The sequence below is a fragment of the Dendrobates tinctorius genome, unplaced genomic scaffold, assembly GCF_039654945.1.
Source record: "Dendrobates tinctorius isolate UK_male_01 unplaced genomic scaffold, ASM3965494v1 ptg000152l, whole genome shotgun sequence".
Classification (NCBI taxonomy): domain Eukaryota; kingdom Metazoa; phylum Chordata; class Amphibia; order Anura; family Dendrobatidae; genus Dendrobates; species Dendrobates tinctorius.
The window spans coordinates 14,068-27,816 of NW_027361819.1; the positions used below are offsets into that span (position 1 = coordinate 14,068).

A 13,749-nucleotide genomic window follows, 5' to 3' on the forward strand; every position below is an offset into this window, starting at 1 on the left:
GGAACAACACAGGTTTAGTCTTTCCTCCTCAGGACACAAACCACTGGAGATCTCTTTCCAGCCCTGCTGAACCAAGACTGGCTCTGGAGTTCAGCTATTTAAGCCCCAGACCACACCCTGTGGTGGAGATAAGGTGGACCTCCTCCCACCTGCTCTATGGATGTCCACATAAAAGCTAGCCCATAATAATAAATTAGCTTAACCTCTCACCGCACTTGGTGTGCTGGAGGAAAACGTCTGGGTTTTATATCAATGGTTAATAAGAGAAACACGGTGGGCACCTCATTAAATATGCACAATAATAATCGCTGGGTGCTACTATGCGCCAAAAGAGCTAGACTATGTAAGAAAGAGAAAACAGAAGCGCAGAAAACCAGTGCACACACAGCCCGGATGCAAATATAAAAAGACTTTATTTAACACTTATACCCGACAGACAAAAAAACATACAAATTAAAAAGCACAATTAAAATCACAACATGCAAAGACAGATCAGACCTGACATAGTGGGTAGATATTGAAATATCACAGGTGGGTACAAAATATGGTTGATGAAATACCACCAGGGTTGGCGTTAGGGGCAGGCAGACCAGGCAGCTGCCTAGGGCCCCCGCTCCCCCAGGAGCCCCCAGCTAGCAGCACATCACGCAGCCGCTATGGGCCCCTGTGAGGCAGGGCGGCTGCCTGCCCCCAGCGCCGACTCCCTCCGCCGCCGCATTGAACTATACCTGCGTCATAGACGCAGGTACAGTTCACAACAATGATGGAGGAGAGAGCGTCAGCTGACGCTCCCTCTCCCATCATTCCCTGCTCTGCCTCTGACACAGCGGGTGCGTGATGACGTCATCGCGCGCTCACTGTGTCCCAGGCAGAACAGGAGCCGGGAGCAGCCTAGGCATGAGGAGAAGAGGTGAGGAGTGTGATTTTTTTTTTTTAAATATATCAGTGTGAGGACTTAACTGTGGGGCCATTCTGGGGGGGGGGCTATATACCATGCTGGGCTATATACCATGCTGGGCTATATACCATGTGGTGCTGGGCTGTATACCATGTGGTGCTGGGCTATATACTATTCTGGTCTATATACCATGTGGGGCTGGGCTATATACCATGTGGGGCTGTGCTATATACTATGCGGCTGTGTTTTATACCAAGGGGGTACATTTTACATTATATTCTATGGGAGAGGCTGTGTTCTATAATATGGGGGGTTACATTATATTCTATGGGGAGATGGGCTGTATTATATTCTATTTGGGGCTACATTATATTCTATGGGGGGCTGTATTATATTTATTATATTCTATGGGGGGTGATTGCATCATACTCTATGAGGGGGCTACATTATACTATATGAGACTACATTTTATTCTATGGGGGGCTAGATTATATTGTATGGAGGCTTTATTATACTTTATGAGGGGGCTACATTATATTTTATGTTGGCTGCATTATACTATATGAGGAGGGCTACATTGTATTCTATGGAGGGGCTGCATTATATTCTATGGGGGGGTTACATTATATTCTGTGGAGTCGCTGCATTATACTCTGTGGGGTAGCTGCATTATGCTCTAAGGGGTGGCTGCATTACAGTATACTATAAGAGGGGGCTTCATTATATTCTATGCGGGTTAATTATATTGTATGGCGGGGCTGCATTATGCTCTATGGGGTGGCTGTATTATGCTATATGTGGGCTGCATTATACTGTATCAAGGACTATGGGGAATACATTATATTAAGAACTATGGTGTGCATTATACTATGGGAAGTGAATTGTACTACATGGATGACTATGGCGGTGCGTTATACTATATGGAGCACTATGAGGAGTGTATTATACTATATGGAGGACTATGGGGCACATTATATTATATGGAGCACTATGAGGAGTGTATTATACATTATGGAGGACTATGGGGCACATTATATTATATGGAGGACTATGGGGTGTAAACTGTCGATGTGCTGCTAATAACATGATACTGTGTGGGGACAGATTGATCCATTAGTGATTGTTCTGTCCCCATCATTCTTCCTCAGATGGTGGAAAGAGGCCAGGAAACAAGTGTTGAACGACTTCAATATTGTCGATCACACTCATTTAGCGGCCTGAACTCAGCGCATGTAACTACAACCGAAATGCTTCTGTGTGATGTGCAATATGTTAGCATTTGGGGCCCCATTTTAAACTTTGCCTAGGGCCCCACTTTGCCTAGAACCGGCCCTGAATACCACTTAGTGGACACCGTGAACATCAATATAGGCAACAATGAAAATCTAATCAGGATTTTATTATAATTATATATTATATATAATAATCCAGCAAATAATCCTAATGTGAAGGTGGGCTAGCTTTATCTAAATCTTAATCCAGTGCCCAGTATAATCATCATCTAAGTTGGCTTGACTCTATGGACAATTGCCACTAAATGAATAACATTAATGAAGCGCGTGATGTTTTATATAGCATGCCTCCTAGTTATGTAAACGTGTCCACTCTGTAGTAAGCCATGTATATTACATGCAATGTCCACCATAAGTGTGAAATAAAGCCTTTTTATATTTGCATCTGGGCTGTGTGTGCACTGGTTTTCTGCTCTTCTGTTTTCTTTCTTACATTTTTGGGGTTTTATATCACTGACTCCAATAAGCGTAGTGAAGCATATCTCTCTTCCAGCACTTTACCAGTGACTGTCACAAGGTAACGGCGGCCGGTATAGACAGGCACGTCAGTAGGTAGATCTATAGAAAATACAGTAGGTACAGAATGTTTGGGTGCCGTGTTGTGCAGTGTAGGGGTTTCTACCTTCTAGCTAAATGTACACAACTTACACCTTATCCACAGGACTCTAAACACAATAGTTGAGCGCATGCTCAATGGTGGATCTATTCAGTCACCTCCACCCTGTGACTTTTAGTTAAGGAGGAACAGGGCACTCAGGAGTGATGGTGATATACCAGTAGTAGGACCCCCCCCCCGTAATCATGGGTGGATAGGTGATAAATTTACAATCTCCAGGGACCTCATTGCTCGTTCTCCTGCAGATCGCAAGAACAGCGGTTTCTCATTTCTATAGGGCTAAACAATCCCATAGACAATAAATGAAGCTGTTTATAGAATGTGTGACCACTGCTCTATTTAATAATGGAACAAGGGACCCCCTGTTTTTGTGATCTCTGGGGTCCCCAGTGGTGCAGCTCTGATCAGGCCCTAGACATTATACTTATTGTTTTTTGTTTTATTTTGCTGCCATATTTTTAAAACAACCAACTAAGTCCTAAGTAAAAATGTGACCAGACTTATCCAGTGCACGGTTCTTATATCTGTGCCCTCCTATTAATAATGCACAATTCCACCTGCTGTGGAGAAGGCAGTGGCTCCCTCACCTCTAGGGCCCATGGTCGGCTGCATTTTTTGGACCAGTGGTATGTCCGCCCCTGATCCATCCCAATACATCACTTCTCTGTGCACACTGTAGGACTCTCAGTGTTACACTCTTATGAAATATCCTGTGGGATTCATTCTGGGATTTTTTCAGGTCAATAAACCAATCCACATATACAATGTAAGAATTTTCAATTAATAAATGGGCGTCCAATGTTCAGGATCCTCATCCCTTGTTCAGAGTAAGGAATAATTGAGGATTGTGTCCCGCCCCTGCGGACCTGTCCGGTCCCATGATTTCAATGATAGGTCATAAGCAAAGGCAGGAATAGAAAACCAAAAGCGCTCATAGTGTTAGTGCGACAATTGAGACTGGTAATGACGAGTACGTGGCTCGGTGAGTCTCACCTCTGTGTGTGGTGCTTGTATGGTCACTGAAGGGAGTAAATGGTATAATTGCAGCCAACATCCCGTTCCTTCACAAGTTGCTGGGCTCAGCCAGAAGAAAAAGCTGGTTCTGTGACTACCCCAGTGCTGGAGAGGACATACATCCTTTGTTACGGCTTGTCGATTCACTCATTTAACAAATAGGGATCGTCCAAAGTGGAGAAAACCTTTGAAGGGGTTTTCCACATTTAATGACTTTCTTCTATTGGATTTTCTATTTTAAAGTAACATTATAACCTTCAATTCTGTGTGAGCCCTCTAGTGTTTCCTCTCCGCTGCTGGCCCGTGTTTATAGACAAGCTGTAGCCAATCACTTCACTCGGCCATCATGCTCATATAGTTAGAACAAGACTGTTGAACCCGCTGTTTGGCTGCAGTGGTCACATGCTGTAGTCACCATATCAATGCTGCAGCCTGTCAACCGAGCATTGATATCGAATAAAGACCGTGGTCTTTATTCAACCTATGTAACTATGTAACCTGACAAACTGCTTACAGTGCCAAAATAGCTGCCATCTAAACTAGTTAAACTAACATTGGGTGGAATGACTTCCAGCGCTGAGCAAATATCTGGGCAGGACGTTAAATGGATGATTGTATAGACTAAACCGGAGAGCAGATATGGAAGATAAGCCGGCTGACAAGTAAGAACGTAACTCCTTCATATCACAATAGCAATGACATACCAGTCTTGTGAAACAAACTTGCCTTTCTAAAATTGACTTATGAAATGTATTATTCACAGTTAAACGGCTTGTGGAAAAAATATACTGTCCTGGTAATGTCGTGTATAAGTCCTGCAGTGATGAGGAGGTCATTGAGCTTATTGTAAGATGTCTCATTGTTCAGCACAAGCTGCTGGCCGTGTTATTCTGTGCAGGCCCGGGATTGGCTGGGGGCCACATGTGACTCGCCGTGTTATTCTCTGCAGGCCCGGGATTGGCTGGGGGCCACATGTGACTCGCCATGTTATTCTGTGCAGGCCCGGGATTGGCCGGGGGCCACATGTGACTCGCCGTGTTATTCTGTGAAGGCCCGGGATTGGCTGGGGGCCACATGTGACTCGCCGTGTTATTCTGTGCAGGCCCGGGATTGGCCGGGGGCCACATGCGACTCGCCGTGTTATTCTGTGAAGGCCCGGGATTGGCCGGGGGCCACATGTGACTCTCCGTGTTAGTCTGTGCAATATCTGGTCCTAGACATGGGGTCCTGTGGGAAGTGTAGCAGTGTGTAACATGGGAGCAGGAACAGGTAAGTACTGATGGTGCACTATGTGGCCACTTCCAGGACCTCAATAAATTGGCAGACTCAGGACCCTCCTGAAGTCCTGACTCCTGTGTTTTGCTCCGGAATGGTGAAGATAAGGAAATTGTTTTTAGCTATTGTTCAGCAGTGAAGTCTCTTCATTGTCCCTATCTCCCGGTGGTCCTTCTTCACTATTCTCCCAGTCTCCACTCCTTAGAGATTTCTTTTAATCCCGCTCCTTCTGTATTAGATGACGCACCGCTTTGTATCAGTTGTGAAGTCTCTTCATTGTCACTCTCTCCCGGTGGTCCTTCTTCACTATTCTCCCAGTCTCCACTCCTTAGAGATTTCTTTTAATCCCGCTCCTTCTGTATTAGATGACCCACCGCTTTGTATCAGTTGTGAAGTCTCTTCATTGTCACTCTCTCCCGGTGGTCCTTCTTCACTATTCTCCGGTCTCCACTCCGTAGAGATTTCTTTTAATCCCGCTCCTTCCTTATTAGATGACGCACCGCTATGTATCAGTTGTGAAGTCTCTTCATTGTCACGATCTCCCAGTGGTTCTCCTTCTCTATTTGTCGGCCTCCACTCATCAGAGGTTTCTTCTGTATCAGATCCTTCTTTAGTGAGTGACTCTCTGATATTGATCATTTCTTCTTCACCTTCCCCGGTAGAACTTCCTATTGATGCAATTATCTCTTGTGGAGTGAACAAGTCAGTGATGAGATGTGAAGTTCCATGGTTCCCTTTCTCCTGATTTACTCCCTCTTTCTCTGTATTGGTATAACTTTTCTCTAAGGGTTGCATCTTCTTTTCATTACTTGTCTTATTGGTGGACAATGAATGTTCTTCCATCTCCTCTTCTCCAGGCAGTTCATTACCTGGACCTTTTGCATTCTCTGGTCTCTGTGTAATTTTATGGCCATAACTGTTCCTCAGTTCCTTGGTTTCTTGTTGTGCTGCAGTTTCCGAAAAAATCTGCGGAATTTTTATTTCCTTTATTTGACTTGATTCATTGAGTGACTGGAAACCTTCTTTGCCCAGCTTCTTCAGGGACGGTGGAGTTCTCTCTTTATCTAATGCCTTGATCCGTCTCTGACCCCATACTTCTATATCATGATCTGGTGTGTTCTGGGAACTGTCTTTTTCTGGACTTTTGGGTGATTTTTATTTTTTATTTTTGAGTATTGACTTTTGCTCTGCAGAAAAGAAAACAAGTATATTAGTTTAATTTTAATACTAAAGATCCATAATTAAGGGAATGGTTCTATCATAAAATGTCTTAGGCCGGGGTCACACATGAGTCTCTCGCATGAACACCCGGCTCTGCCGCCGGCACTTGGACCGGACTGTGCGGGTGCATGTATTTTTATGCAGTTTCTCGCATGTGTAACCCCAGCCTTACTGTTTAAATCACGTTTTTGTGTTAAAGAGGTTGTCCACGCCCCTGACTCAGTTACTGTTTTTGCCTGAAATGCCTGTGAATAATCCAGATAAATACCCCATATACCTTTATTTGTCCATTTTCATGCCGTTTTATGCCTTGCTGCTTCACTTTCTGTCCTCTGGCACCATCTCACTTTTGCTTCAAAATCCTTTGCTCCCTTCTGACTACATTTCCCATCATACTTTGTGCTGGGCTGAAAGCCAGCAAGAGCACAAATCCTTAACTCCACCTAAATCCCTCCCTCAGCATCACACAAAGCCTCAGCACCATCTCTAGTAATTGAGAAAAGGTTGTCCCAAGCAGTGGACAATCCAATTAAATGTCCTGGAAATGCAGCATAAGAAAAGCAGGGGACCCACGCATGCCCAAGAGTGCAGTCCCGTCACCCAGATCCTCCCACATGTGGGCTCCAGAGCAGTTCCTGTTATTGTGCACCCCAGATATTACGGCCGCTTTTCCACAATGAGTATTTGGTGTGTTTTTGATGTTAGTGCTTTTCTGCAACATTAAGCTAAATTAGGTTACTGCAGTTTTTTAATTGCATTTTTGATGCTGTGGTTTTTGCCTTTTGTTGGCATGTCATGTTTTAAATAAAGCTGTTTTGCATTTGATACTGCTCTTTATTATTGGTATTTACCTTTGATAAAACTTTATTGACAAGGTTTTGTGTGGATTACTGGCATATTTCACCTGCAGATTTTCCTTATTTTATTCAAGTCTGTTGGGAAAATCTGCAAATGAAACGCATAATTAAAGAAATTGACTGGTTGCGGATTTCACACATGCACCGCAGGGCAGTTTATGCAGCATAAAAGCAAAGCGCAGCGGGCAGGAGATTTCTATAAATCCCATCCACTGTGCATGAACCTTAAGATGATGTTTTTGTTTTTTTTAAACAACGAAAATATACAGCATCAAAACCTCATTGTGGGCACAAAGCCTGAGGGGGTATGTGCACACGCTGCAGATTCTGCTGCGGATTTGGCCGCTGCAGATCCGCAGCAGTTCTGCAGATAGTGTACAGTACCATGTAAGTCTATGGGATTTACAATCCGCAGTTCACATGCTGCGTTTTTTTCACTGCGGAAAAGCTGCAGTTTTAAATCCGCAGAAATAATTGACATGTCAATTCTTTCTACGGATTCCGCTGCGGTTTGACACCTATTCCATTGTCCAGGTGTCAAACCGCAGGGAAAAACCGCTGACCAATCCGCAGGTAAAACCGCAGGTCACTTTACCTGCGGTTTTACCTGCGGATCCGCACGGAAAAATCCGCTGGTGAATCCACAGCGTGTGCACATGGCCAGAGGGTCAGCACTAGAAGGGGCTACTTTTTACCAACGGTTGAAAATCGTATAAACATCAAGAAGGCGACATAACAATTATGTAACATAAATACCAAGAGAACTGAGCATTTTGTTTAATGATTCCATTTGGAAAATCTGTTCTTTTTTTGCATGATCTTCCAAAATAAATAAATTATTTAATCGTGGTATTAACATAAAATAAGGTGATCCTGGTGTTGGTTGTTTGTTCTGTCCTTGTATCAGAGCCACGGGTGACATTTATTTCAATAACTATACATATATTCTCCAATCTAATATTTCTACTCACCGGTCACACGTAGCTCCTTTGTACTCGCACTCGCCTCCACCGTCTGCCGGGAACCTTTCACTTTACAGATATATTTTATTTTATCATCCTCTCTTTTTACTGGAGTGAGAGCCAGATAGGCAATCAAAGTGTTGTTTTTTTGTCTTTCGGTTTGGATTCTCCGTTGATCACTTTTAGGTATTAGTTCCTCTGCGTCCTGCTTCTTTTCATACCACTCCACAGTGTGTTCACCCAATTTATAATTGTATATTGGGCACTTCAGCTTGGCCCGATTATTCAGTATCAGGTCTGGTACTATTATGTCCCCAATCTTCAGTTCAGCCGTAATTCCTATATAAATAGAGCTGATTACAGACATGTTCACACACATGTATGAATAACTACAATTCTTGCTTCTCACATTTAATTTTTACATGTCTACGATGGTTTATGAATCTGTACTTAATCTTTTAGAAATCGCTAGTAGTTTCTTCACTATTGAACAGAGTTAAAAAAAAAATATGCAGAAAAAACTAGTAAAAAAAAGATACCACAAAGACACTGAAATAAAAAAAAACGCACAAACAAACCCCACTGGGGTCAGAAACATTGCAAAAGTGGTCAGAAAATAATCAAAAGCTACTAAAAGATAGACAGAGAAAAACGTTTCCTGAACCAGTCTCTTCTTGTAAACTTGTCAAAAAACTTTGTGTGCACATACCCTTACATGCTTAAAAACTGCACTGACAATGCCAGCCCTGCACTAGAAGGGTAGAAGGACCTATGGCAGCATCCTGGTCACGTGACCTAAGGTCCGTCACCTTGCAGTCTCACAGATCTGCCCTAATGGAGCGAAGCCGGCCACAAAGATCTGAGAATGGTAAATACAAGTTGATCGTTCACTGTTGGTCATGATTTAAATAATATTTTTTATCCTCTGAACTGGCAGTCGCCTCATTTGCATATTGATGATCATCACAGCTTACAATAAAAATAGAATAAAAAGTGGAGGAAAAGTCGTATGTATCTGAAAATGCTACATTTAAAACACAAAAACAAGTTCTCTAACAGCTCAATTACAGGGAAAATTGAAATGTTACAGCTCCCAGGATATAGTGACAGAAAGAAGAGGGGTTTATAGTAAAGAAGCATTAACATATTAATAATATATACTGCAGAATAAAGTGGTAAACAATTTACAAGAGTTTTTCGGCTTGTTTATTGGTATAATTAAAATTTCAACTTGTCGCACAGAATATCGAGCCGTCGTAAAGCAAAGCCGTTAGGAAAATAAAACAAGGCGGGAATTAACAAAAAAAAATCATCCTGACGTGACGACCAAAATTAGGGTTCAGTGTAATTTCCACACTCCCTAACCATGAGCGGCATCTGACGTCATAGAAGTCTGGGCACTTACCGCCATTGGAGTCAGAGCTGATGTCACGGGTTCCTACAGTATTTTCAGTGTTCGGATTGTGATCAATCTCTGGCAATGAATTAATATGGGAAATATCACTTATTATACATGTACTGATGGTTGTAGTCCCAGCATAAATCACTTTTCACATTGACCTCTTGTCATTGTGTGACCTACAACATTAATGTGACGCTAGTCAATACTCATGGACAAGCCGTGAGGCTGGGTAGTCAAGAGGTGCGAGGTAAGATACCAAGAGGATTCATCATAAACAAAGGGATAAGGCAAAGGTGTAGTCAGGTCACAGTCCAAGGTCAGAATTCCGGGAAGGTAGCAGATCAAGAGAAAAGGGTAATCCAAGATAGGATAACAAAGCTCAAATACAGGAACACAGTGAAAGCGCACATCATTTGAGCAAAGCTACAACTGGTACTAATTGGAGGCAGAAAGCCAGGTAATCACTGGAATAGCAGACACATGGTGGAAGCCCGGCCCTCCCCGGCTCTGATAGGACTGCTGAATTGTCACTCAATATACTGCCAGCTCAGCATGCCCAGCCTCTGACTGGACGGCTGAGCTGTCCATCACCATAGTGACAGCTCAGCACACCCCTATCCTAGATAGGACGGCTGAACTGTGACAACTAAGAGCTCCCAACTATCCTGTGTGGCTGTAAGTATACAGTGGGACATACCACTAAAAAGGGAAATGTATATGGAAAGGTATATTTTTTCTTATAAGTAATTATGGGTAACAACAATGTCTATTGCCCCCTCCATACCGGTTTTCCTTATTATACCTACATATACTGTCCTGACGCCAGTCAGACACTCTTTTGGGTGAATGTTCGCTTAGTGTGCGCAGCTCTCTTTGGTGATAGCGTTCACACAATCTGTACTACAGTCCTAGGTTAGCGCACCATAAGCACTAATCACAATAGGCAGATATGGTGATTTAGGGCGAAGGTTAAAAAGAAAAAAACATGCTTACTGATGACACACGGCAATCACATATTTGAGAATGGAGAAGATCTTGATGGAGAAGGTAGAATATAATCATTTGCAGAATTTCCTGCAATTTAGTGTATAGGAAACATTGGGACATCACACTGGGATGTAACACAGCAGTAATAGTGCAATGTACGGTGATAATTTATCATCATGAAGGATTGTATTTGTGTATCCAAAATATACCAACGCCAAAGACCTGATACTATTGGCTAAAATGATGAAGAATGGTATCCACTGTGCCACTGTGCTGCCCTATACATAGTACAGTGCTAACCACTGAGCCACCCTGCTACCCTTTATATAGTACAGTGCTAACCACTGAGCCAGTGTGCTGCCCTAAACATAGTACAGTGCTAACCACTGAGCCACCGTGCTGCACTAGATATAGTACAGTGCTAACCACTGAGCCACCGTGCTGCACTAGATATAGTACAGTGCTAACCACTGAGCCACCGTGCTGCACTAGATATAGTACAGTGCTAACCACTGAGTCACCCTTTTGCCCTATGTATAGTACAGTGTTAACCACTGAGCCACTGTGCTGCCCTATATATAGTACAGTGTTAACCACTGAGCCACCGTGCTACACCTATAGATTACATACTGGCCTCCATGATCTATTTCCTTTCCTACAAGCAACTCACATCTGTAATATGACACAGTGGAGATACTCACTTTGTTTCTTGCACTTGCAGTAGATTACTATAAGTATAACTATAATGATCAATATTCCCACAGCTCCAGCAATAATAATTAGATTCTGATTCCCCGCTGTCGCACTATTATCTGTTAAAATATAAAACAAAACACAGATAAATTGGAAGTATATAACGATTATATAACCAGCGCTTGATGTGCTGCACTGTACAACATGTCGGCTATAACTGGAGGCAGGCGATGGGCGACACGTCTTACACCCCACACAGAGAATAAGGCTGGACATTGTGTTAGTTCAGAATATAATCACTAAAACAAAACTGTACACAATAAAACATTCACACAGTGGGGTTTCCATTTTTTTTGCAAAGATTTTGTTGCAGAAAATGCACATTCTGCACACAATAATTCACACTTCCAAAATTGCTTTTAATCTAAAACCACGTCACTGAATGTCCTGTCCAACGAGAAGCTGTAATGAACGCACAAAAAAAGCTTGAGAAACATTGAAATAAATTATAGAATCAAAACCATAAGTGAATTGATTTATTATGCTAAAACTGTGTTGGATTTTTCAACCATTAACAAAACCCCCTGTGTGAACATATGTGTGGCGCCCCTGAGGCTTCAGTCGCCACAGAGGTACTGCACCTTTTCCTAAGGTGTAGTTCCCCACCATCCAGGTAAGGTGGGAACTCCTGACCACACTCCACACTTTCACCCCACACACAGGATAGTTCAGCAGGGACCCATCCATGCTTTATGCTGGAAAGGTCATAGGTTACCTTTTGTGGTCCCTGGCTTCGTAACTCGAGAGGTGCTGGGGAGGCGGGTGGAGTTAGCTATAAAAGAGAGGGAAGGTGTAGGATTTCAGGTCAGTCAGACGAGGGTCTGAGAGAGAGAGCAGGCTGACAGCAGGTCAGCCTGAGAGGAGCTCAAGGCGGAGGAAGACAGTCAATCAGGAGAGGCTGATGACTGGTCTTAGTGGAACGAGCTCCTCGGAGAAAGAAGAGAGAGAGAGAGACGTAGACTGGAGACTACAGATTCCAAGAGAGAGATAGAACAGATCGGAACGAAGGAGAAGAGAAGGACGGTGGGAAGCAGGTTGAGAAAGAGAGAGAACCCTTCCAGTCCAGAGAGCGCAAAGGCCGGGGCCCGGTCCCCGAGGTTGATTGGAACTTTAGGTCCGGCAACAGACACCGGAGGAGTAGTGAGCCGCTAACGCCTTACTCCCACCATAGACTTGGGGCACAACAGCAAACGAGTAGAGAGGGACGTGGTGAGGAGTCCCCGAAGCAGGCTACAGCTGTCTGTCATACAAGTAAAGACTAGGAACACCTAGAGAGAGGCATTCCAGAGTAACTAAGTACTGGAATGTTTCGCACCTAAAGGCGCATTGAGGAGTCGTTCAGTGAAGGAACATATTGGCGGAGTGTGGAAGGGAGAACCCTATCAGGTCTGGAGGTTGGCTGGAGCCCTGACTCGGAGAACACAGTACGGAGGCAGGCATGTGTGTGAACTGCAAACAGTGAGTAAAGCCTTGGAACCGCACACCCTGTGTCCTCCAGTTATTCCAGCACCGCTACACCTGAGTACCAACATCTACCCATCCTGCGCCTCTCCTCATCCATTGCCCTACACTGCCCTGGGACTACAGCTCCGCCTGTGGGGAGCTATACCATCTCTGCTGCACCACACCATCAGTCCCAGCGGATCTGTATGCAGCGTTGGCCTAACACCATACTTGCCAAACACCACGGGTGGTGTCACAAACTACTCATATAAACTCTAACAACATTACCGCCATTGATATTAGGCGCCCAGGGCCACTGACCGGGTCACCGCTGCTGTGACACGCACATCCTCCTGACACCGGCCCGGTACCGAGTAACCCCGCTGCCCTGGGCGAGCGGGGGTGACCCAATTTTGGCGTCACGAACAGGATAACGAGACCCGATGCCATCGGGTTCTGTGTGCCTTGGATTTACAAATTTTGAAAATATGCAGAAGACCAAATTTAATAGACTGTAAAATGGACATTAGAAATGGCCGCTGGTGCGGAGAAGAAGGGCGTGAAGAGATGGGAGGTCCTAAGAAAAGACCGCGAAGAGTATTGGGCCGTCCCTGCCTTAAATACTATGTGACTGATGCATGGCCCACCCCCCCGAGGGGTTCATCTACTGGCTTGGTATGGAGGCGCTGGAAGAAGACGCCGCCCCCAGAAGGAGGGGCAGAGAGCCAGTGGCGAGAAGAAGGGTGGAGCAGAAAGAAGAGCGCCAGAACGCCATTTTGGAGAGTAAGGGAAGGAGACCTGCGGAGCGCGGGGAAGAGCAACCCCCCGGCGCCATGGCTGATGGCTCCAACACTGAAACTGACATGATTTTTCGGCAGCTGCAGGATGAGATCACAGAACTGACTACCCGTCTGCAGCTCAGAAGAGAAGCGCTAGAGAGACTGAGACGGCAGCGCGCCCCGGCGGGGCCTACATCAGCGGTACCCGTCGCTACCGCTGCACTGGACTGTCCTCCGGCAGCAGTAATCT

The 13,749-nt window shown here is 44.4% G+C and overlaps 1 protein-coding gene across 3 annotated transcripts in view; it reads right to left on the reverse strand.

Annotated features, from left to right (window-relative positions):
• Positions 1 to 394: 394 nt before the first annotated feature.
• The window catches only part of LOC141050649 (uncharacterized), a 44,619-nt gene continuing 31,264 nt past the window's right edge, over positions 395 to 13,749 (reverse strand). For 2 of the 3 annotated variants that reach the window (XM_073547236.1, XM_073547237.1), the window contains exons 9-12: positions 11,226 to 11,336; positions 9,541 to 9,609; positions 8,145 to 8,474; positions 395 to 6,282 (exon numbers count right to left, since the gene is read on the reverse strand). In XM_073547236.1, the coding sequence (XP_073403337.1) occupies positions 6,251 to 6,282; positions 8,145 to 8,474; positions 9,541 to 9,609; positions 11,226 to 11,336 (542 nt within the window). In that variant the 3' untranslated portion in view covers positions 395 to 6,250. The remainder of the gene's footprint in view (positions 6,283 to 8,144; positions 8,475 to 9,540; positions 9,610 to 11,225; positions 11,337 to 13,749) is intronic. The other variant, XM_073547238.1, reaches the window with a different exon arrangement.